Source organism: Olea europaea, chromosome 15, assembly GCF_002742605.1.
Source record: "Olea europaea var. sylvestris chromosome 15, O_europaea_v1, whole genome shotgun sequence".
Lineage (NCBI taxonomy): Eukaryota > Viridiplantae > Streptophyta > Magnoliopsida > Lamiales > Oleaceae > Olea > Olea europaea.
In genome coordinates this window covers 9,821,700-9,843,070 of record NC_036251.1, presented here as the reverse complement: position 1 = coordinate 9,843,070, position 21,371 = coordinate 9,821,700, and the positions used below count along the sequence as shown (strand labels likewise).

General features: G+C 33.1%; 1 protein-coding gene across 3 annotated transcripts; it reads right to left on the bottom strand.

The window, feature by feature from the left end:
• Window positions 1–12,091: 12,091 nt before the first annotated feature.
• Window positions 12,092–19,508, bottom strand: LOC111410076 (phosphatidylinositol/phosphatidylcholine transfer protein SFH12-like). 3 transcript variants are annotated; one of them, XM_023040243.1, is made up of 13 exons: window positions 19,206–19,508; window positions 18,378–18,505; window positions 17,724–17,973; window positions 17,141–17,240; window positions 16,752–17,018; window positions 16,364–16,441; window positions 16,134–16,235; window positions 15,998–16,047; window positions 15,580–15,679; window positions 15,307–15,477; window positions 14,101–14,212; window positions 13,050–13,420; window positions 12,092–12,535 (listed from the first exon to the last, which is right to left on the bottom strand). In XM_023040243.1, exons 2-13 carry the CDS (start codon window positions 18,409–18,411, stop codon window positions 12,449–12,451), a joined length of 1,722 nt encoding a protein of 573 aa, XP_022896011.1. In that variant the 5' UTR covers window positions 18,412–18,505; window positions 19,206–19,508; the 3' UTR covers window positions 12,092–12,448. The 3 variants fall into 3 exon arrangements, with proteins under 3 accessions (XP_022896011.1, XP_022896013.1, XP_022896012.1); XM_023040245.1 differs by lacking the exon at window positions 19,206–19,508 and having other exon boundaries at window positions 17,141–17,307; XM_023040244.1 differs by lacking the exon at window positions 19,206–19,508 and having other exon boundaries at window positions 17,141–17,384; window positions 18,378–18,500.
• Between the last annotated feature and the right edge of the window lie 1,863 nt (window positions 19,509–21,371).

Sequence of the window (21,371 nt, the reverse complement as noted above, 5' to 3'; positions counted from 1 at the left end):
GCAGTTCAACTGCTAGTGGCAACAAATTATAAAACGGGAGAATGTGCTCGGGAACTTCTCACTCGGCTTCATTCGACAGAGGAAATAGTCTCAGCATATGCTGTTCTACAAAACTCAGTCGTATAATACAAAGAGCATAACGTTCTCGCTACAAAGCCTCGATACATGGTCACCGCAACTGCATGCTCACATGAAAAACTCTCCAACTGAAATCTCGTACGAGTGCATCTATTATCAGTCAAGTCCACCATATATGCCGTATTACGTGCACATTGCACGGAGAAACGAAACTCATCTAGTGCTTCCACATTCAACTTCCTCGCAACATCTGCCTCCTTAAAGAGATTCTCCTCATGAGCTGGGGTCAACACGCTAGTGCAACTCTGTGATGCCGCATGTTGGTCATGAAACCACTGTTGAAACTTGTTACGAATGTTCTCAATCATTGCGAGAATTGGTAACTCTCGATCCTTCTTAAACAATGCATTGAGAGATTCCGCGTTATTCGACATCATCATGTTATATCGACGTCCTGAAAAGTATGACCGCGCTCAATGTTCGATCCCCATGTTCATCAGATATTCCAACGTCGGTAATGATTTACTTCCTATCTCGAACATGAACTTATTACACTCTTCAGCACTGTAAGTTTCGACTACTCTCCTGAACAATGAAACGATGCCTTTACCTCGATACCTAGTCTTCAAATCACCTTGTATATGGTACATGCAATACCAGTAATGTGCCTCGGAAAAAATTTCAGCGATACCGTTTATTATAGACTGTCCCCGATCGGTTATAAAGGCAAGGTCTTCGACTTCCCTAATCACTTCCCTCAGTTTAGAAAAGAACTAACGCATGGACAGATCATTCTCGTTGTCGACTATGCCGAATGCAATATGGTAAATTTAGATGTTGGCGTCTTGACATGTAGCAATAATTAATTTGCCTTGATATTTAGCTTTCAAAGTTGTACGATCAATTAGAATTACAGATCGCATTGCATTTCGAAAACCCCGAATACATTGTCCAAGAGCCATGAAGAAATACTTAAAACAATTATCGCCCCCCGTCTCAATAAAAAATGTCGTGCCAGGATTTCCCCATGTTATGGTAATACCTGGCCAATTTAGCATAGCTCTCCTCAACCATCCCATTAAATCCTCCAACGCACATTCTTTGGCATTTCAGGCTTTCTGGTAGCTCATGACCACTCCATACTCTCGACGGACGTCGTTAATGATGTCTGAAGGTCTGTAGATCGTCCGTGAGTCCTGATATTTGTGCATTATCTATCGACCAATAAACTATGCTCGAGTTTGCCTGTAATCGTTTCGAAAAATTCCCACTTAGCAAGTATATTCCCGTGAATACTTGCGAATTACGAAGCACTCATTCATGTCCATCTTAGTTGCTCTCAAGCGCCAATTGCAATTGTTTTCGACGCAAGCAACTGTCAACAATAACTTGTTTGATTTCTTTACCTTGAATTCAAAGTTATATTTTAATGACAGTCGATGCACAGCTTCCTGCAAATCTTTCTTGGTTTCAAACAGTTGCTCGACATACAAGTCCTCATCATCGAGAGCTACACGCGAAGAATTGGAGGACGGTCCACTTGTTCCAACCTGTGAGCTCCCACCCGGCTCATGTCTCTATCGGGATAAAGCAATCAAATTCTCATTAGTAAACTTATTTATATTCTCATTGTCTTCAACTGTCGATGAAATTCTGTGCGTAACAGTGCCATCAAGATTAGGAAAAACTGTCTCAGGAATAACTATATCATCCGCAGGAACTATCTCCACTATCTCCCAAAAACATCGGTCATTATTATCAGCCCTATCTGAATCTTCGCGTTCACCTTCGATAACATCCTTCTTAACTAAAGTCATATCAAGAACAGTCGGAGTCCGATGCATTTTATTCAATTCTAATAGATAATTCAATTCAACATCATTAGTAACGAATGTCGGTGGAATCGAAATGGATAAATCCCCATAATCGTTGAATAGATATCTCAATTGCATATCGTATTGAGATTGATCAACTTCAGCTTATTTTGCAAATCGTGGTACACTTCTATGATGTACTCTCTGTTATGGGAATTGCAATACAACCACCTATATCACTCGTCCATCTCCATTCCCACCGATTATTTTCATTTAATTTGAAATCACCAAAATAACAGACGGAGATTATCATATCTGCATGAGGAAATGGAATTTTTTTAATAACTTACAACAAAAAAATTCATATGTTTATTTATTTAATCAACTTCATTTATTAATTGTAAAAAAAAAAATCAGTGCCAACAAAAACTAATTAATTAATTAACAGCTTTAACAATCAATTTTTGTGGAAATAGAAGCACAAAAATTGACTGTTTGGTTATTTAATAGCCAACAGCTGACTGTTAACTGCCGGTTGTTAAACAGCCAAACAGTCGGCTATTAAATTGCCGACTGTTTGGCTGTTTTGTGTATGAATTTTTTTCTTCTACGATCCTAAAGAAAAAAATTATAGATCTGTTCAATTTTTTTTTGATAGGTTCTTCTATTAAAAAAATTTTATACTAACTATTACTATGTCGAAATAAAATTTCTCTATTCAAACGTATACTAATTTATCGAAAACGAAATTAAACATGCGTAGATATACTTACCGATTTGAAGTAATTGATATGAAAAAAAATTTCCAGTTTCAGTGTTTGAAAGTATTTTGAGATTTTGAGGTTTAAGCAGATAAAAGATGAGAGTTTTTCTGTGTTGGAAGCTCGTTTTGAAGTTTTATAAGTGGGGAAGTATTTGGTTTTCAATTATTAACTAAAATGGTAGTAAAGTCTTTTTAACAATACATTATTTTGTAATTGTATAATACATTTAAGGGCATCTTTGTCTTTTACCATACAAGAGGTCAATTGGATAATATTCAAGATTTTCAAAGTCAAAGTGAAATTTTGAACCTTTGACTGGATCAAAATTAAAAGTACCTCCCTTAGAACCACCACTTACGAACCACCAAGATCCACCCTCCGACCACCTTGAAGCCCTCACTTCCCTCTTCGCAACCCACTTAAGTTCCAGCCATAATGCCAACCGATTTGGCCGAAAATTCAAGCCAAAATGGGCTAACCAAGCACAAAAATGGCCGGAAGTGAACGAGTCACCAGTTTTGGACCACCAAAACTCCACCCTCCGGCCACCTTGGCCACCGGACCGACATACCACCTTAAAGCCCTCGTTTTCCTCTTTACAACACACCCAAGTTCCGATCATAACACCAACCAATTTGGTCAAAAATTCAAGCTAAAATGGGTTGACCAAGCACGAAAAATGGCTGGAATCTTCATTTTTTGTTGTTCCAGACTGCCCATTTTGGCTTGGATTTCTGACCACATCAGTTGGTGTTATGAATGGAGCTTCGATGGGTTACGAAGAGGAAAACGAGGGCTTCAAAGTGGTATGTCAATTCGGTGGCTGGAGGGTGAATTTTGGTGGTCCATAAATGGGGCTCTAAAGTGGTTTAGGGGTTGGAAAGTTCAGTGACTTCTGGGAAACCTTTTGCAAAGTTCAGTGACCATTTAGGTGATTTTTAAAGTTCAATGACTTCTGGAAAACCTTTTGCAAAGTTCAATGACTATTTAGGTGATTTTTAAAGTTCAGTGATCCATTGAAAACCTTTTGCAAAGTTCAGTGACCATTTGGGCAATTCACTCTTCAATTTATGCCAACAAGAGTTTATAACCTTTTAAAAATATGCACTTGGAGTCCAACGTGGATGGATCCATTTGACTGTTAGTTGACCTAAAAAATATAAAAAAATGGAATATTTTGATCATTTTAAGCGGGGTATTTTGCCAATCCAATATTTCTCCTTTTAATGAAAAATAAATAAAATAGAAATCATTGTTCACTGCCGTCACCAAGCCATTCCACTCCCCACTCCCAACTAAACCAAGCTAGAAATCAACCACCATCACAACCACCACCACTCTCCGTCGCCTACAGATTTCTCTAAAATCGAAAGTAAAACTTCTCATCCAAAATCCAACTAGACGAAATTTATTCTTCAGCATACAAAATCCTCACATTTCTGGTTCAATTCATTTGCACTCAACAACTCAGTACCATCTCCCCCAATTTCTAAATCCATCAATTCTAATTCTTCACGCAAATAATCAATTTCACTTTCCATTTCTTTGATTTTTCCCCTAATTCTCAAATTTGGTCTTCCCTTTCCTTGAACATTTTCCTTCATTGTTGATGCCTGAACTTCTGCTGTGAATTGAGGCTCATATTCATTCTTTTCTTTCGTATTCCAATTTCTGTTAAATCCAAAAGTTTATCAAGACAAAAATTCCATTGCACAATGCCCTGACTAGGCAGGGTAGGCGATCGTTTAAGGCCTCGTATTGACGATGACCCGAATTCTGTAAGATAAATTGGCTAGTTGAAGAAAAATGAAAATTATACTTCCTCCGTTCCAATTATATAGGCTTGTTTCGTTTTTCACACGAATTAAAAAATCTTATTTAATATTATTGGAAAAATAATTTTTGACAAGATCATTCCAAGTTTATCCTTATTTATTTTTCAGTATGAGTAGTAGTCAATTATTGTTGGAATTAGTAAAGAATTTAAATAATTTAATTTGAAGAAAAAGAAATGAGAGTTGTTCCATGTTTCCAAGAAGTAGGAATGTGTGTATTTGGATTATTTTAAGAAGTTGGCATATGAAGTAGGAAAAATTAAATAAGCGTATGTTGGTAAAAGAACAAAATAAAATATTCTAAATTAGGAAATATGTCTATATATTTGGGGCAAAAGAAAAAGAAAAGTCGGCGTATATAATTAGGATGGAGGGAGTATTAGTGAAATTATTTAAAATAGAATTGTCATATACAAACACAAGGAATTAATAAAAATACAAAATTTTAAAAAAATATATAAATGACATAAAACTTATACTTACATTTATTTATTACATAAATATATAACAACCATAACTTTCTATCTCTATAACTAATTTGACCATTTATCTTCTAAATGTTTCCTTTCTTTTTCTTAACCAAACAAAAAGTCTTTTTTGTATCTTCAAATTCCACTCCAATAGTCAGTTACCATTATTTTTTTAAATCCAACATAAAATTGATTCTCTCTTCAAATAAAACTTTTGAAGATACAATTTAGCAAACGGGTCTTCAATTTTCTTATCACCATTGCCTTGTAGGTTTATTTCTTCCTTATTTTCAAATATATGATAGATTACATAGGCTATTATCTTTAACTTCTCTACTCATAATTAATCTTGTGTTTTAATCACAATCAACATTATTCAACATTGCTTTAATTGCAATCAACAATGATTTGATGCTCGTAGAGCACTCGACAAAAATGGCATGGAAATGAATGGAGTTCTTATCGTTCCTCTAAGTGAAATCTTTCACATGGTTTTATTGTTCCTCAACTAATTTAAAGTTTAATCTTGTATTGATTTTGTTTTATGTATTGTTTTAATATGTCTACAAGAAAGTATTTGTCTAGAAATGAAAAAAGAAAAAAGAAAAAAGAAAAAAAACTGAAGAATTTATTCAATCTCAAGTAGGAGCTATAGACAAGTTTTATGGTAGTAATATCAATAATAAAAGAGAACGTCTGATGAAAGATTTGGTTGGTGAAGAATTTGAAAATGAGAAGGTTCAAAGTGAAGATAATATGAATAGAAAGCATGAAGGCTAAATCCAAGGGCATTTTACAAAACAGAGTACTAGAAGCAAATCCAAGTGCATTTTACACACCATGTGGTTGTCATAGCCTTAATCTTGCACTTTATGCTATGGTAAATTCATGTGTGTGTGTGTGTGTATTGTTTTCATCTTCCACAGAGTGAAGAAATATTTTTCAAGACAATTTGAAAGGTCTATCACTTAAGCTACTATTACAAACACGTTGGGAAATTGAAAGTCAAGTCGAAAGTGTAAAAGTAAAAAGTTTCATGAACTAGAAATAAAAGCCGCTTTAAAACACTTGGTGGAAACATGTGATGATCCTAAGACATATAGAGATGCTCAAAGCTTATTTTCTGACATTATGGATTTTGATTTCTTATTTGACATGGTTATTTGGTACAATATAATGCCTTCTATTAATAAAGTAAGCAAAATGTTCCAAAGTGAATATATGTCTATTGATGCTGCTATTAGTCACATGGAAGCACTTATTTCATTTTTTGAAACATATAGTGAAATTGAATGTGAGTTTGACAAAATTACTACTAAAGAAATTGTTGATCAAATGGAAGTTGAACCTACATTTAATGAAAAGCGTATTATTCAGAAAAAGAAGCACTTTGATGAAAATGTTAATGATGAGATAACACATTCAGCTGAAGAATACTTTAGAGTTGATTATTTCTTATATATAGTTGATCAAGCTCTTTCTTCGATTAAGTTAAGATTTGAACAATTTCAAAAATATGAAAATACTTTTGGGTTTTTGTTTGATTTAAAAAAAATTGCAAAATGGAGATGATGGCTGTTTGAAGTGTTGGTGTGATAAGCTTGAAGAATTTTTGAAACATGACATGGATTCTAACATTGATGGATCAAAGTTATTTTTTGAGCTACAAATTGTGAGAAATAGTTTACCAGAAGAGACTAGAAAGGCGATTTAAGTGTTGAACTACATAAAAATGATGGACTGTTTTTTAAATATGTGGATTGTTATAGAATATTATTGATTATATAGTTACGGTTGCATCAGTCGAGAGGAGATTCTCAAAGTTGAAGTTGATAAAATCCTATTTTTGATCAACAATATCACGAGAAAGATTGAATGAATTGGCCATGGTATTTATTGAAAAAGAGATTCTAAAACAGATTAATTATAATAGTATAACTGTTGACTTTCTATAAAAAATTTAGAAGAGTAAATTTAATTTAGACATTTGAAAGTTTTAAATTATTATTTTTGTAATTTTGAATACACACACACACACATATATAGGGGCCCCATATTTGAATTTGGCATAAGGGCCCCTAAAATATCAGGGCCAACCCTGCAAATGAGGAATTTGCAGTTTCTTCCACCGTTGTAATTGAAGAATTTGATGGAAAAATAAAACTCAAAATAATCAAAAATTGATTGAGAGAAAAACGAGAAAAATAAGGGCATCGTGGTGGTGGTCACCACGGCGATTTACAGTGCTGATCGTGATGGGTAGCTATGGTGTAGGCAGTGAAAAATGGGATGGGGATGAAGGTTGGGATAAGGGGTTGGGGTTTGAATAAGACAATCCCTTTTTTAATTTTTTAGTTTTTTTTCCCCTAAATTTTTTGCTTTTTCTTTTATTTAATGTTGTAATTCTAAAGTTACTATTTTATCCTTATTAATTTGGTCAAAATTGGTTAAAGTTTGTTTTCTTGGTCAACCAACGGTTCTCCAAATACATACTTTTGAAATGTTAGAAATCTTTGTTGATATAAATTAAAGATTAAAATAAAGTCTGTAAAAATTGAAAAGATTAGAAACCGTTACTACAATTTCCCCTTCTAAAATTACTCTGCCACTGTAGGCCACCTATAAAGGGCAACTTACAAAAATATTCTTAAAATGAGAGATCTTTTGAAAAATCATATGATAAGTTTTTTGAAAGTAAAAAATACTGTCTAAAATTAAAAAGTGACACATTGTCAGTTTTTTTATAAAAATTGTAAAAAAAAGTGACACAATGTCATTTTAAAATATTAGTATCACTTTTATATTAAAAAAATGACATACGATCTCATTTTTATTAAAAGGTGAATTTTGTCACTAAAAAAAGTAATAGATATTTCAAGAAAGCAACTGAAAATAGTGACAAATACTAAAAAAAAAAATTGACAATTACTTAAAAAAATGATAGAAGTTTAAAAAATATGACGAATTTAAAAAAGTGGGACAAATTATAAAAAAGTTACATAGATTCAAAAAAATTGACAGAAAATAAAAAAAGTGACACTTTTCCACATTCTCATTGAGCAAACACCTTGCATGCATCAATCTAATTAATTCAAAGTTTCCTTTTCATATGTATTAATATAAAACAAAGCTTGAATTTGTATGTTCAAATTTCACAAAAAAAAAAAAAAAAAAAAAAAAACTCATATACGTCTAGTTAATTACTCCAATGAGATAATGTGATTTTTTTTTTTTTTTTAAAATTTTAAAAAAAAAAAAAAAAAAAAACTCATATACGTCTAGTTAATTACTCCAATGAGATAATGTGATTTTTTTTTTTTTTTTAAAATTTTAAAAAAAAAAAAAAAAAAAAACTCATATACGTCTAGTTAATTACTCCAATGAGATAATGTGATTTTTTTTTTTTTTTTAAAATTTTAAAAAAAAAAAAAAAAAAAAACTCATATACGTCTAGTTAATTACTCCAATGAGATAATGTGATTTTTTTTTTTTTTTTAAAATTTTAAAAAAAAAAAAAAAAAAAAACTCATATACGTCTAGTTAATTACTCCAATGAGATAATGTGATTTTTTTTTTTTTTTTAAAATTTTAAAAAAAAAAAAAAAAAAAAAAAAAAACTCATATACGTCTAGTTAATTACTCCAATGAGATAATGTGATTTTTTTTTTTTTAAATGACATTCACATTTTGTCCTTGAACAAACACATTGCATTTATCAATCTAATTAATTCAAAACTATCTTTTATGTATTAGCATGAAACAATGTTTAAATTTGCATTTTCAAATTTTTAAAAATACATACGTATGCATCTAATTAACTGTTCAAAATGACAGTGTGACTTTTTTTCCTTTTGTCAAACGCCTTATACGCATCAATTTAATTAATTGAAAGCTATTTTTTTCATATGTATTAACATAATCAATTTCTTCTTAAGTTCAACAATGTTATTTTCAAACATGTCCCAATCACAATAGCAAAGTCATTAAAAAGAAACTTCATAAATATCAATTATTTACATTATAAAGTTCGAACACCTAAGAACATTGCCAACAAGCTCCTTACTCCTCATTAGGGAAAATAATAAGCGGCAAATTCTTATTGGAGTCTGGTAGCAAGGTTCTTAGTAAAATCTTGTTTAGAACTTTGCATAAACCAATTGATAATTAGTCCAATGTTATGTTGCTTCGTATTTTGAAACCATGAACTGATCTTGGTGAAGTATCTTACACTCAAAGGACTAATTTATTGCTTCCACCAAGTCTGTCCTTATCATATTCCAACATATTTGAAGAAATGCGGAAACTATCAGATCGAGTAATGCTATCTTTATCTAAGACTCCTCCATAGACTTCATCTTCATCAAGCAGAGCATCAATATCGGGTGAGAGGGTTTCTCTTTGGGAATTTTCTGGAATTGGGACTAATTTGGGTTTCGGTAGTTTTAGGACGTATTAAATACATGGTTAAATGTTTTAATTAGTTAATGGGAAAAAAATCGCATATCAGCTATCAAGTATGCAACAAAGGAATTCCCAAACACTAAGTTTCAAAATTCAAAAGTCAGGTTTCTGTTTTAATTTTAAATAATAATATTATCAAATTAAATTAATCTATCCACACCAACTTTACCAAACAACCACCCCTACCCCCCTCGTCGAGACTTCTTTGACAGCGAACTGAACTCCGTCGATCGATCATCTTCTTCATTCATGACTCAGTAGGTATAATTTAAAACATAAAATTGAAAAGCAGCTTCTCATGTAATTTACATAATACTTACTTGAGCAAATAACTTCAATTCTCATCGTCGGCATCTGATTAATTGAATTTGCAACCAATTCGAATAATTGAGGTTGGAGAAATCAATGGCATGTAACCAAATCTCTTGGATCTATAACATGTGACCTGAGCCAATGGTCTGTGACCAAATCTCTTGAATTCATAACTTATGACCTATGCACTTAACATGTAACTTATGGCCTGATTCAATGGTATGTGACCAAATTTTTTTAATCTGACGTGTGTCGTACTATGACGTGCCCTGTTGCATGTGATAGTGATTTGATCAAATGGCAAGTGAAGAAATCTCTTAGACCTGTAATATGTGACCTAATCCAATGGCCTGTAATTAAATTTCTTGAATCTATGACCTATGCATTTTGACAAGCGATCGGTGCACTTTGATAGGTCACATATTCAAAAGATTTGGTCACAAATACTCAATTGATTGTGACCTACACACCGACACCATCACCATATGTGGACATTGATCTACCACCACATTCCACCATAACCACCACTATAACACTTCACCACACCCACCACTATCGCACTACCACCATCACTACCCAACAACCATGTAAATCACCAATGCCAAAACATCACAAAAACCACCTCCAACCACTACCTAGAGCCCTTTTCTGAAATTAACTAGCTCCACCGTCAAATCTTTTAAGAATAGTAGTCCCTAAAGCTCCAAATTCTCAATCCCTTTACAACACAAAAATATGTGCCCCATTTCATAGCAACCCCCAAATCATGAAACAATCCAACACTTATATGGGTTAAATAAAGAATAACAACCTTCTGGACATTATTTACAAAATTAATTTCCCAAAAAATCATACTCAAATTCCTCTTCAGCTTCCCACTTCTGATCCCGACATTGGCCGTCTTCCTCAATGTCTTTAGATTATTCTCACCAAGAAACACCAATATTTTTCGACGGAACCGACTTTTATCACCACTCTTGGGCAGTGCAAAGGAGGCTTTGACGACCAATACTACCATTTCATTCGCCTTTAGTCAGCTCTTCAAGCGGCTCTTGCGGTGATCTGAATTCCATTGTGCGCAACCTTACTGGCCGAAGCTTCGGTGATGACAGTGCAAGACTAGAAGAGCGAGAGCGGAAGCTAGTGAGAGATTCATTTTACTATCAATTAATACTCGATTTATGTTCAAGTAAACTTAATACTTGATTTTAGAATTGTCATCTTTAAATACCTGCTGTGGTGTAATTTCCACTTAGTTAATAGGGTATTAATCATGAGGAAATTACATAAAACTAGGTATTTAAACTTTCAAATTCAAAATTATGGGATAAAGTTTACTTATACAAAAATCAGGTATTATATATAATTAATCCATCCAATTCAATTAAAACCCTAATCATTTCCCCCATTTTCTTCCCTTATCATATCCCCCCCTCTCTCCCTCTCTCTACCCTCTCCTTCGAATGTCATCGCCGTCAACCTTCCAATTTGTTGCATGAAAGGGTCGAATAGAAACCAATGCAACACAAGATAACTTGGTTCCTGCCACCCTTTTTGCCTCTTTCCCAATTCCTAGCGTTATACAAAAGAAGAAAATCAGTCGCTTGTAGCCCTTAGCTCAATGAATAAGAGTTGAACAGGGCTGGGCTATAATTGGATTAAGAGGAAATTACATAAAACTAGGTATTTAAACTTTCAAATCCAAATTTGAACGGTGTCTTCTATGGTGATGGTGGTGGCTTATTTTTTGTGGCGGCTACCATTTAGGTAGGATTTGGATGGTTCTTTGTGTGGTGGCAGCGATGGTGTGTGTGGTGGCAGCTATGGTGGTTGTTGAATTTGGTGGGGATGCTGTAATTTTTCGGCATGTTTTGTTGCATTTTTGAGGTGATGATGTTGGGTTTGTGGATTCTTTGGTGGGGATGGTGGTTAGGTGTGATGTAAATGGAGATAAAGAAAATGGTGGTGGTGTTATGGCACCATGGTGCTCATTATGGTGGTTGAAGGAAGTGGTGACGCCCAACTATTATTGTGTTGTTGTTGATGATGGTGGTGGTTGTTGCAATGGCGATGACAATGGCGGGTGGGGTGTCTGTGACCAACAATTAGGCATTTGTGACCAACTATTTGGTTGATTTGTAAGTAAATATTAGGCGTCTGTGACTAAAAGATAATTTGTGACTAATAAACTGTGACTTATATTACTCATAGATAAAATATATCCTGTAATTTAAATTATCTGTAACCTATAAAAATATTTATTTGTGACCAAGAAATAATCTGTAACCAATTAATTTGACGATAAGTGACCAGTAAATAAATATATTACCTATAATTATGAATCTGTGACATTAATCATCTAATTGTGACTTTATTATCATTATTTAATAAATATTTTTAATAAATTAAATACATATCTGATTTTTAAAATTTCAAACTATTTACTTGGTTTTTGAATTGAGGTAAGTATAACACTTGAAATGTGATTTTTTTTCCCCATTAAACATTAGGGTATTGGGCCTAATTTGCCTACCTATAAATCTGTTGAGCCGGGCTTGGCCTCTAACGGTAGCCCAAACTTGAATGAAACAGAACAGATATTTCTCAAGTTAGCAAAGCATGTAATTACAAAAGTTTTACAATTGGAGCTGAAAAATTGCCATCTCGAAAAGAATCAAAAGAAAATAATCTGACAAGTAGTTTGGTTTCTTGACTTAAAAAGCAAAGAACTTCTTCTTATTCTTCTTCTTCTCAATGTAGGCCATGAATTCGTCTTGTCGGACAAGGGTGTCCTCAAGAACCTGCAAATTGGACAATGATTTATTATTAGATGAGAATGCTGACATGTTTACACTTAATCACCATATAGAATTACAAGAATAGAGTCCTCAGAGAGTATGTAAGAGTTTGTCTAGAATATGCAGAATTGACGTAATAAATATACATGTGATTTATTCCTATAAGGTAGATGGGTGAACGGTATCAAGTGTTTCGAAAACTATTCCAGCCTTGCCAGTGAGAACATAAAAATGGAGAATCGGTACAGTTAAAACCTAAAAGATGAACTTGATCAACTGATTGTTCAACTGGGACTGAACGCAGGTTGACCGGTTGAATTTCTTCAAAGAAAATGCATTAAAGAACTATTCAGCTTTGATATATAGATCAGTTCGATTTCGAATCAACCCTTTGGCCATTGATACTATACCTTTTTTGAGCCAATGCTCAGGCCTAACTTAAGAAACATTGGGTTTACCATAATATGTATGACATGGCATTTCACTAAGAAAATCGAAATAAGCAGGGAATGATTACCTTTCTCATTTCTGCAAGCTCTTGCTCCAGTCTATCAGCACGATGCAAGGCAACATTCAGCATTTCCTCCTTCTCAGGTGGCATAGCCGACATTTGTTTCTTGCTGAGAAAACTTGCCTGCTCCTCTAGTGCATTCACGCGTTTAATCATGCTCAAGAAATCAGCATGGGAAATAGCAGGATTTGTCTTAGTCGAATCAGCATCATGCATCGAACTAGAATAGAGGGTAGCATCCGTAAGCTTCCTTGGCATGTTATTTGTCATGCGAACCATTGTAACTATGCCCATCATGAAGGTCATTACTCCAGTAAAGAGCTGATTGCTTTGTCCTTCAGATGGCCTATAAGTATCACCGTGCATTGAAAAATAGTCTGTGGGTACAGGTCGGGAAACAGGAAAACACGTGATGAGAATCTTGCCTTGACATACAAAGAGAAACAAATGATCATCCATACGAACAGTTTTTGAAGAATGGAAGTTAAGTAATTATCTTATTCTAGGACACTGCGTATGGTAGAATGAAAAAGACACAATTATTGGACTGTAAGAAGCCAAATCAAACTGACAGAGAAAAGGAAACAAATAATCATCAATATGAACATTTCTTAAAGAATGGGAATATTATTGAGCATTCATACATGTATCAGTTCGCCATAATTTTCTTACTATACAAAGAATTTACTAGTATGTTCTCACTTGAGACAAAGATGAAGAGGCGTCAGAAAAGTTTGCACTCCTCAGCTCCATTATGGGGAAAACCTACAGCTGCAACAAGTGGATGCATCTCTCACGTGGATTGATTCAACTATAAATCTGAGTGTGCTTTGATAGTTTCTTCATTACTTTTGTCTTTATTATAGCTCTCAGAAGTAGGGACAATGATCATTCACGCGAAATTATGAAGATTTTTTATATCTAAAATACCAGACGGCCAACACAGGCAATTTGATCAAAGGAAAATAGTACAAGCTATAAAGCAGTGACACGTAACTTTTTGAGAAAGCAGGATATGGAAGTAGGGACACATTTATTTAAGAGTACAACAATGTACCTTTAGAAAGAGAAGAGTTATCTATTTTCACTGCTTGGGGCCATGTTGCATTGATGGCCTTATTGAAAATTGCAGCACTAGGCTCATGTGGACTAAGAGAGTTTTTGGTTACCTGTAGATAATTTCTAATTAGTTTGGATGAATCTGTATAAATAAAGAGTATTGCTATTTAGAACCACTGACCAGCTTTGGTGACACTAATGTAACATTAAGCTCCCATTCGAGCCCCATAAATATATAATATATTTTCCTCTTCTTCTTTTTAACCACACATTCTCTAATAAAATAATATTACACATGAACAAAAAAAAAATTCCTTCTTTTTCAATCACACATTCTCCAAAAAAAACGCGATTCCAAAAATTATAACATAAAATAATGAGGGCCAAATGAGGGCTAAATAAATGAAATGTACAATTAAATGAATAACTTAATTCCACCTTTAATTCAGGCTATCACTTAGTGTCACTTACACTGGTATTGTAGCGCAAGTTGTGCTAAATAACATTATTCATAAATAAAAGTGAATGTGCTGTGAAACAAAAGGTTAGCGCTGAAGGAATTATTTAAATCATTTACCAAAATCATTTGTTTGAAATGAATGAGGTCACAAAGAAATCAAGGATGACTAAAAACTTTTATGAATCAAGTCAACATATTAAGCTCCTTTTGGTAACTATTCTTTCAAACTCTTTTTTCTCATACTCATTTTCAACTACATATTCTCACAAAAAAATATTCCTCACGTAAATCCAAAATTTTTTCATACTTTTTAATGACACATTCTCCAAAAATTTACTACTAAAAACTCATTCTTTCCAAAAAAAATTTCTGTCAAACAAGGGCTAAATCTTTTGTCTCTACAACATGCTTATAAATCATCTAACATTAGTCGACAAGAATTCACTGCAAATTTCATGATTTGATTGGTGTGTTGGATAAACGAACTTAACAAGAAGCTTATTATTTAAGTTTTGTCTTAACCATAATTCCGACGTGGAGGTATGATTTTTTTTTTCCCCCCCCAGGACCTGAGATGTTCACAATATCATTAAAGAGTGGTGGTAGATTTGAACTCAAAACTTTTGCCTACTCTAATACCATGTTGAACCACCTCGCCTAAAGGTTAAGTTCATATAGAGAGGGCAACCTTTTAATTTAAAAATTATATCTTGAAAACATAGGATGAAAGCCTTTACAACTTACTTCTTCATGAACAGATGAGAGCCGAGGACATGCTATGTTTTCCCTTGAGACACGGAGAGAGTCTGTTCTCAGCTTGAAAGAATTTTTATTCACATTCTCATCCTCTGAAATCATTTTCTCCTCCACAGAGACAGTTTTATTCCCACATTTGTGAGCACCATTACGTACCATCTGTGTAGTTAAATTAATAATAGACTTTTAACATTTTCCGTCAGCCGTAAGAGAGACTTGAACTTTGAATCAGATAGCATAATATTAGATAAAATTAATAACCTTCATAATCTCTGGATCATTCCAAGGACCCTTATCAGAACGCATGCATCCACCTTTATCTGAACAGGTGCATTTACCTCCCAGGAACTCTGGTAGCTCACTGATACAAAATCAAAACAGCAGAGGGCATTGGAAATTTTTTGAAAAAATAGGCCTATTTGGTAGTTAGCATATATAATTATTTAAGTGCATGTTTAGTATACAGTATTATGCGGGACTAACCGACTATACTATAATGAACAAAATTTAAGCTTTTTTTTCTTTCTTACTACTACAATTTTCTAAGCAATGCTCCTTACCATATATGCCATAATGGCACTAATGTCATACCCGATTTTAGATTTCATATGCTCATAACCTAGGTTTCAAATAAAAACCAAAACCAAATGATTCGTAGAATCAACATCCATCACGATACCTAGCATCAATAATCTCAAGCAGTTTGCTCTGAAATTTGTTACCCAAAACCTGGTAAGAAGAAACCTCCCAAGTTGTCACTTTGATGTTACACAGAAAAACAAGTGATTATTTGAGGAGAGCCGAATATAGCTTACATGGATCTTAGCAGTGGTGTTTGGGTCAAGAAATGACTTGACAGTGTTCCATAAAAGCCTAAATCCAGACCCCGCATTAACAATGTACATGCGGCATAAGGTCTAAGAGGGAAGCAAAGTATTGATCAAATGACCGCCAAGATTTCAAAAGCCACTATGAAGTTAGAAAAAAACACAGAAACGAGATATAGTGTGAGAAAAAAAAAAAAGAGAGAGAGAGAAATAAGTACCTCGGGATAGTTATCACCATCAACCTTTTGAAGGCGCTGAATAAGTTCCCTAGCAGCTTTATTAAAACTTTTCAGTCCCTGAACCAAAAATCATGAATTTTATGAACAATGAGGTTCACTCTCATATGGTTTTGATATTCAGGTATTTATACTGCTGAGCATTTGTATTTTTTAAGAATGTAATTTTACATGGTTTTGGTTTAATCGAAAGTGCAATCTGTAGATGTTCAGAAAATATCGACCAATAAAAAGGATACCTTCAATCATCATTTGTCTAAGTTTTCAATTATAAGACTATTTTCACTTTTCTTTGCTATTTGCACCTTCAGCTGGCAAAACTATTTATCGTAACTCGAAATGTAAAACTAAAATAAACACCCCCACATACCACTCCTTGAACATCAAAAATGGTTGTGCTCTGGTCAATGTACTTTTTGGCTGCGATGGAGCAGGCTGGAAACTTATCAATAAACGTCCTTTCGAACTCCTGGACGTGGTACTGAACGTAGCGGTCCATTGTTGTGGCTTGCAAAATCTTGGTTGCATCTACCAGACCAAGTCTTTCGATGTAAATAGGTCTCCCTTCCTTGTCAACTCCATGATGCCCTTGTGGATAGTATATAAGGACTTCCTCTCTCTCCTTGAAATCAAATTCCTAACAAAAATATATACGTGATATGAAATTCAGGTGCATACTAAAATTACGATCTTTTCCCAAATATTTGATGATCAGATATCTCAAATAAAGGATCTTCAGTAAATTTATATCACAAATACCTCCATAATTGTGTCAGAACCAAAATCTTTCCTCCACTGAATCATATCAGACCACATTTGCTTTGTTTTCTCAATATCAAATTTCCTTGCCTTCAAAAACCTGTATCATCACACAAAAACTATACAAACCCGACTGCTTTTCTCTTATCATTTAAGAACTAAGGTCTCTGGCCTCATCGTCGAGAATGTAATTTATGGACAAAACAAAATTTTACGTCAGAAGTTTCTTCATTGCATACAAATTCTGCAGCACGAGCAAATAATAATCTAAATCACCCAATTCAAGAAGTTTTCTTTATCAATGTTGTTAAAACATAAAATATATAGAATTATAATCTTTACAAGATCAAAGAAAAAAATTCAGTTTCTTAAACAGCAAATTTCCAGCCACAAGGTACTCACCAAGCAATGGATAATGAAAATTTGCATCCCTCATGCAATTCAAGTTGCTTCTATTGGACCAAAAAGGTGTGTACATTGCATTTCAAAATCAAACTTGTCTAATTATAGTAGCAGAACAGTTTTATACCACAACACCAGGAGTAAAGGACCATGGAGAATGTGAAACTAAAAAAAATGTTACCTTAGCATCATATGATAGTCATCCTGTTTTCCAGGCAATAATTCTTCCAGAATAAGTTCTTGACGCAAGGCATGCAGAGACTTTAATTCCTCCGGGTCATGTTCATCCTCAAACACAACGGACATAACTTTGCTGCTTCTCCTCCTCCTGGTCAAAGATTGTTTGAACTTTGAAGAGGCATCAATTGCCTTCTTCTTGAAAGACCCAAGCCTTGTCTTCTTCTCATCCTCAGAGTTTCCAATGTTGTGACCTGAAATACATGCAATCTTATTACTCATTGCTAGTTTTATGTTTTTTCTTTCATTTCAAATCATCCAGAGCAAATAAATGCAATACGTGCAAACATGTAAAAGCTTTTGATTGATTATGATGGTCATGACCATGAAGATACCAATTCACATAATCTTCTTAAGATTTATTCTGCTCAAGCCGGTTCAGAATAATATTACCAAAAGTATAATTTTGCAGTCACTGACAAGGATGAGATCCAGTAACTCAGCTAAAGGATTTTATTTGGAGAGATGAAACATTTCTAATTGTTTTTAACATGAAAATTTATAATCAGAATACCAAGAAGTAAATCACATCAAATCAATATTAAGAATAACATTTAAAGAATGAACAACAGTTAGGCTAAAAATGGCAACTGCTTACTTGGCATGGCAGAGCACTCGAGAGACCCTGACATATTGTCACTCGTGATTGCAGTTCGCAAGTTTGATCTAGCAAGACTGCAATCTGAAGACAATCCCAGAAATCACAAACTTGACAAAAGCCTACACCTTTTACAAGAGATCAGCGTTACATTTATTGATCAATAAGCGTCTGGGAGAAATAATAATAATATATTTAAATTTTATGCTTCAACATCTATTTAGCATCACAAACATTTAACAGCTAAATCAACAGGCACACATGTTGGCTTCAAACACTGCCTCTAGATTATCAAACGCTAGATATTGGCGTTATCAAATAAAGCTAATGCCTTGTTTATTTCGTTAATTACAATACAGATATATGGCATTCATAGTAGTTCATGTTAACATATTGAATAAAATGAAAGAAACAAATGAAACATCTCAAACTCTATCATGAAATTACGTATTTCATGTGATTTCATAGAAAAGAAAATACAACGACAATATTATCTGGCAACCGTAATAAGTTAAAAATTATATACATTATGTGAATCAAATAATGCAACAAATCAATATACATGCTACTAGTACATAAACAGACATACAAGCCTATAATTCCATAGAAACGGGAATAGCAATATAATTCATAAAAATCATAATCCATAGGTACAAACACAAATGTTTTACATTACTTTTGATTCACAAATTGGTCGTGAAAGGCCAGATACAAGCATTCATGGAATATGATCATGAAATCAAAAGTTGAACAAATAACAATCATTGCAGTCGTCAGTAATATTTGAATGCAGAGAGAGGGAGGGAGAGAAAATAGGTAGAAATTTACCAGTGACAAAAATGCAGGGTCTGAGAGAGCACGAAAATGAGCTATTTAAAACACAGTCGAAATTTCCTCACAAATTGCGGATCCATACAACAGAACCAATGGCTACCAAATAGCCGTTTACGCCCATTCCCTCTTTCAAAACCACCATTTCCAGGAAGATAGAGGAAAATTCTGTGCGCGATTATAGGAGGGATTCTCTCTTGCTTCACCATTGTTTTTTCCACCATTTTTCAGTGTGCGCGCGAAATTTTTTCTCCGCTTATGACTGAATCTACACCAGAATCTAGCAATTTCTGATTTCGAATTATAAGAAGTTAAAAGGTACAGGAAATTACTATTGAGTCCGGTTCGGTTTCAATTTTTTCAAAACTCATTCTCTCTCGCGCACTTTATCACGAAATAATTACAAGTAAATTAAAAAAATAAAAATAAAAATAAAAAATCATGTTTTCTAATCACACATTCTTCAAAAATTTACTATTTAAAATTACATTTTTTTTTCCAAACTCTCATTAAAATAGGACCCAAACAATGGCAGAATGTGGTTATATTGACACTACATTATAGTTACAGCTACGCCCATTAATCTTTACTCATTATAGCAATTATTAAATTTTTTTTTACAAAATCTTATCTTCAACATTCCATTAATTAGTACATCTCCTTCTTAATTATCAAAATATTTTATTTTCATGCTTTAAAATAAGTAAAAAAAATATTTTTTTCGCATTTTTTATTTATTTATAAAAAATGTGATTCAAAAATAAGTTGTTTTGTGCCATTTCATCGAAATTTTCGACATAAAACTGGTATCAAATACAAAATGAGTTAACTAAACAAACACTTGAGTATAAAATGTTGTGAAAAATTGTTAGCGACATAAATGTTATAATGAGCAACGATTAAAAATTTTAAGTGCAATTAAAATGTAGTATAAGAAATAAAAATTGTGGTGCCCTTCAGATTTTTCTAAGTGAATACTTCTTGGGAAAATTTCACCATGGATCATCAATCCATGGCTCTTTTGATAATTTTATCTTCAACTTATATTCTTAATACAACGACTCTAGTCTTTCAATTTTGTAACGTGGTTGATCAAAAATAGACGGACGCAATATCTGTCATCGAGTATTATTTTAGGGATAAAGCAAGGAAAAACAATTTATTATTCTTCTTTGTTTTCATTATTATTTTTCTGTCAATTTATTAAATGCATGTGTTCCTTCAAAAAAAAAAAAAACCAAGTATGTTTGGTCAAGCCTAAATAAAAAGTAAAATGTCAATTGAATGTAAGTAGAATTTACTTTTAAATTTAAACCACTATTTGATGGAGATTAAAATCGATTTTTCAATAGATTTTAATAAAATGCGTGATTAAAAATTTGTGAATTCCATAAAGTATATGGTTGAAATTAGTTATTGACTATGAAATTAGGAGGCTGATTATCAACGAACTTTTAGTAAAGGGCAAATATGTAAACAAAATAAAAGTTAATTAAAAGTATTAGACAAGCCAAACAGGCAGCAACTTCTTGGTGACACTTTTGGTTTTTATTTATGACGTTGAAAGTCTCTTTATGTTCTCTTTTTTTTTTGCATTTATTTCTGCATTGTAATAATTCTTATCCGGTTGTACTGCATGTATATAATAATTTACATACACATAATGTGGTGATATAAGAGTGGATCGAATCAACATTCTAAAAGGAATGCTTAGGCAACGCCAAGCGTGATGCGTTGCGGAAATGTCAAGCCATCCTTATTACTGGTCAACGATTGCCGTTGACGACTAATGCGTGCCTGGACATGATTATGTGCACTTAGGTACACATTATTATCATTTTCAAAAAATAAAAAATAAATTGTTTTTACTATTCTTTTAATTTAAAGGTTAAAGGCTGATTTTTTTTGCTTCGTCAACCGTAAACTCAAAGCAGCCGCTTGAAGCCATGAACAAAGGAAAACACAAAAAATCCTATTTATTTATCATTTAGTATTTACATTTTAAACTTCTTTTTGTAGAAAATTTTTTAAAAATGTATAAAATTTTTATAAATCTATTTTAGACGTTCGGTAGATATTATTTTAATTGTTAAATGATTTTTTTGATTGATTAAAAATTATAATAATATTAAAATAAGAAATGCCCTTTTTTTTTTTTTTTTT

What these genes read in the sequence shown, in the direction of transcription:
- LOC111410076 (XM_023040243.1), bottom strand. Translation starts at nt 18,411, where the DNA reads ATGTCAGGGTCTCTCGAGTGCTCTGCCATGCCAA. An exon ending in GACTATCATATGATGCTAAG is followed by an intron (nt 17,241 to 17,723) that starts GTAACATTTTTT and finishes GTGATGATACAG; the next exon opens with GTTTTTGAAGGCAAGGAAAT. An exon ending in TTTTTGATGTTCAAGGAGTG is followed by an intron (nt 16,442 to 16,751) that starts GTATGTGGGGGT and finishes TTTTTGGTTCAG; the next exon opens with GGACTGAAAAGTTTTAATAA.